The sequence below is a fragment of the Argentina silus genome, assembly GCF_951799395.1.
Source record: "Argentina silus genome assembly, chromosome: 16".
In the NCBI taxonomy this organism is placed as follows: Eukaryota; Metazoa; Chordata; class Actinopteri; order Argentiniformes; family Argentinidae; genus Argentina; species Argentina silus.
In genome coordinates, this window is record NC_139670.1 from 2,784,303 (window position 1) to 2,786,802 (window position 2,500).

The window sequence follows — 2,500 nt, forward strand, 5'->3', positions numbered from 1 at the left end:
ATTTAGCAGACGCCCTTATCCAAAGCGACTAACAACAAATACATTTGTCTAAGTGAGTGAATCATCTATCCATCAGTCATCATAAGATAAAGTAATCAATGCTAGGACCCCCCGGCACTCCCCCCCATCCCCCCACCCCCCCACCCCCCCACCACCCCACCCTACCCTGTACCTGTGAGGCTCGTTCGGAGCCGGCGAGGTCGATCATGAAGAGGCGTGCGAAGCGGACCTCCTGCAGCACGTCTCTGCAGCGGCTCTGCTGCCGGACCGCCACCTGCAGCACGGCGTGGGAGCGGGACGACGTCTGATTGGCCGCCGTGGGCTCCTGAGTGCGCTGCTTGTTGCCCTTCATCAGCAGCTCCATGATCTGAAAAACAACGGTTGTAATTATGATGTCATAATACGGAATTATATACGACCTGTAATCACAATCAACGAGTACCGTGGGAAGGTGGGGGGGGGATTAGAAGGTAGAAGCCAATCAACTGATGAGGATTATTAGTTACAGAACATAATTTCGTAATAGTTTTTGAAAGTGTACATGATGCATGATAGAGGCTATAGGAGAATACTGCAAGCCCAGTACTGTGTATGTGTGTGTGTGTGTGTGTGTGTGTGTGCGTGCGTGTGCGTGCGTGTGTGTGGCCACAGGGCGTCTCACCTCTCGGGCGTTGATGGTGGACACCTCAGTGATGCCTGCCACCTGGATCTCGCCCTTGGAGTCTTCTCGGAGGTCCAGAAAGCCAGAGGAGGGATTCAGAAGGTCCCGGATCATCTCGTTATAGATCTGGAACACAAGGCCGGGGTTGAGAGAGTCAGAGGCTGCACAGTAGCCCTCTGTGAGCTCAACGCTCAAGGAATAGCTTGAGTCAATTGAAACAAGGAAAATTAAAATGTATTCCTTTGAGGTTTTTATTTTTGGTCTGTCTTTTGGTACAAGGAAAATACCTCAGACCGTCTTGAAAGCTTCCTGTACACAGCCAAAGCCAGCACATAAAAAAAAAGTTGTTCACAGACTCCTCATTCAACATCCTAAACTTGTTCTCTGACACATCAGCGGGGATGTGACTTTCAAAATGGCCGACCGCTGTGTGTTCACTGTGATGTCATGTGGAAAGCCCCAATTCCCACATCAATACAGTGGCACTGTACGTGTAGTGTAGGTGACATGCTGGAAGAGACCACTGGGAGGGGGGAGACAGAGACTGGCTTGGAGGTGGAGGAAACAACAGGGCCGACCAGACAAGAAAAACACCCCTGCCCTCCTGGAGAGTGCTCCTGCTCCTAAATAAACCCAGAACCACAGGGGGGAAGCCTGATTAAGGCTGACAGGAGGGTATTTATTGAGTTGTTCTTTCCATCTCAACTCTGTCATTACAGGTGGAAGGGAACAAGACATCTCCTCTCATTACTGAGGTAAAACAGGAGGAGAACGGGGTAGAAAAACAAGGCAAAACCGCAGTGGACAGGGAGAGGGTGAACTGGGAGCATGAGTGTGTGTTAAAGGCTAGCAGGAGAACATTTGTGTGCGTGTGCGTGTGTGTGTGTGTGTGTGCGTGTGTGTGTGTGTGTATGTGTGTGTGTGCGTGCGAGTGTGTGTTTGCATGTGCGAGTGTGTGAGTGCATGTGTGTGTGTGTGTGTTTGTTTACGTGTGTGTGTGCGCGTACACGTGTGTGTGTGTGTGTGTATGTCGTGCGTTTGTGTGACGAGTGAAAGGAAGCCCTATTTGAAAGAGAAAGGGAGCAGATGTGTGTATCATTCAGCTGGGGGCCATAAACCAGCGCTTAACCTCTTTGTGGTGGGAGTGCAGGGGCAGCGTACCTCCCCTTAGAGACAGCAAACACACACACGTCACGCTCACGGGCCAGAGGCAACCAGCTGGACCGACGACCCGGTGAACATCCAGCCTTGGCGAGGACATTTAACTACCTACTTCGTGCAACTTTCCCCACTACTGCACCCACACAAGTACAAATACATCACCGCAGCCAAGCTTGCGGTGGAAGCTCGTATTAACGTTTCCGAACATCAAACAAATTACAGTGTTTGAAAACAACAAACCAGTGTGTCATCGCTATTCTTCCATCATCCCACCACAAGGGACACTGCTGCTAGCGACCGCCATTTTCGCTGCGTCTGACTGAGTGCTCTTTTCATTTTCCGGCCCTTTTAATGAAGGCCTGTCCTGTCCGTCATCTGTCTCTCTCTTTTTTCTTTTTTCTTTCTCTCTTTCATTCGTTCCCTCGGTTCACGCATTCAGGCTTAATAGGTTTTAATGACACGCTGAGTCACTCCTCTGAGCGTGCGTGTCTTGTCTGTCGTATCTCAACTTCTGGAATAAAGACCAGAATGGTTATTTAGCCCACTTCAAACACAATACAGTCCATCTGTCACATGGTTCTGTCTTCTGAAGGTGACTGAGATATGGAGTGTTTGAGTGCTCTTGGGATTTGAGGCGTACGGAGAAAGGATCACACCACGCGTGGGGCACGCTCACAA

General features: G+C 50.1%; 1 protein-coding gene across 2 annotated transcripts in view; it reads right to left on the bottom strand.

Annotated features, from left to right (window-relative positions):
• kif19 (kinesin family member 19) overlaps positions 1 to 2,500 on the bottom strand; it is a 36,832-nt gene that overhangs the window by 9,823 nt on the left and 24,509 nt on the right. For both annotated transcript variants that reach the window (XM_083687060.1, XM_083687059.1), the window contains exons 6-7: positions 662 to 787; positions 173 to 367 (exon numbers count right to left, since the gene is read on the bottom strand). In XM_083687060.1, the coding sequence (XP_083543186.1) occupies positions 173 to 367; positions 662 to 787 (321 nt within the window). The remainder of the gene's footprint in view (positions 1 to 172; positions 368 to 661; positions 788 to 2,500) is intronic.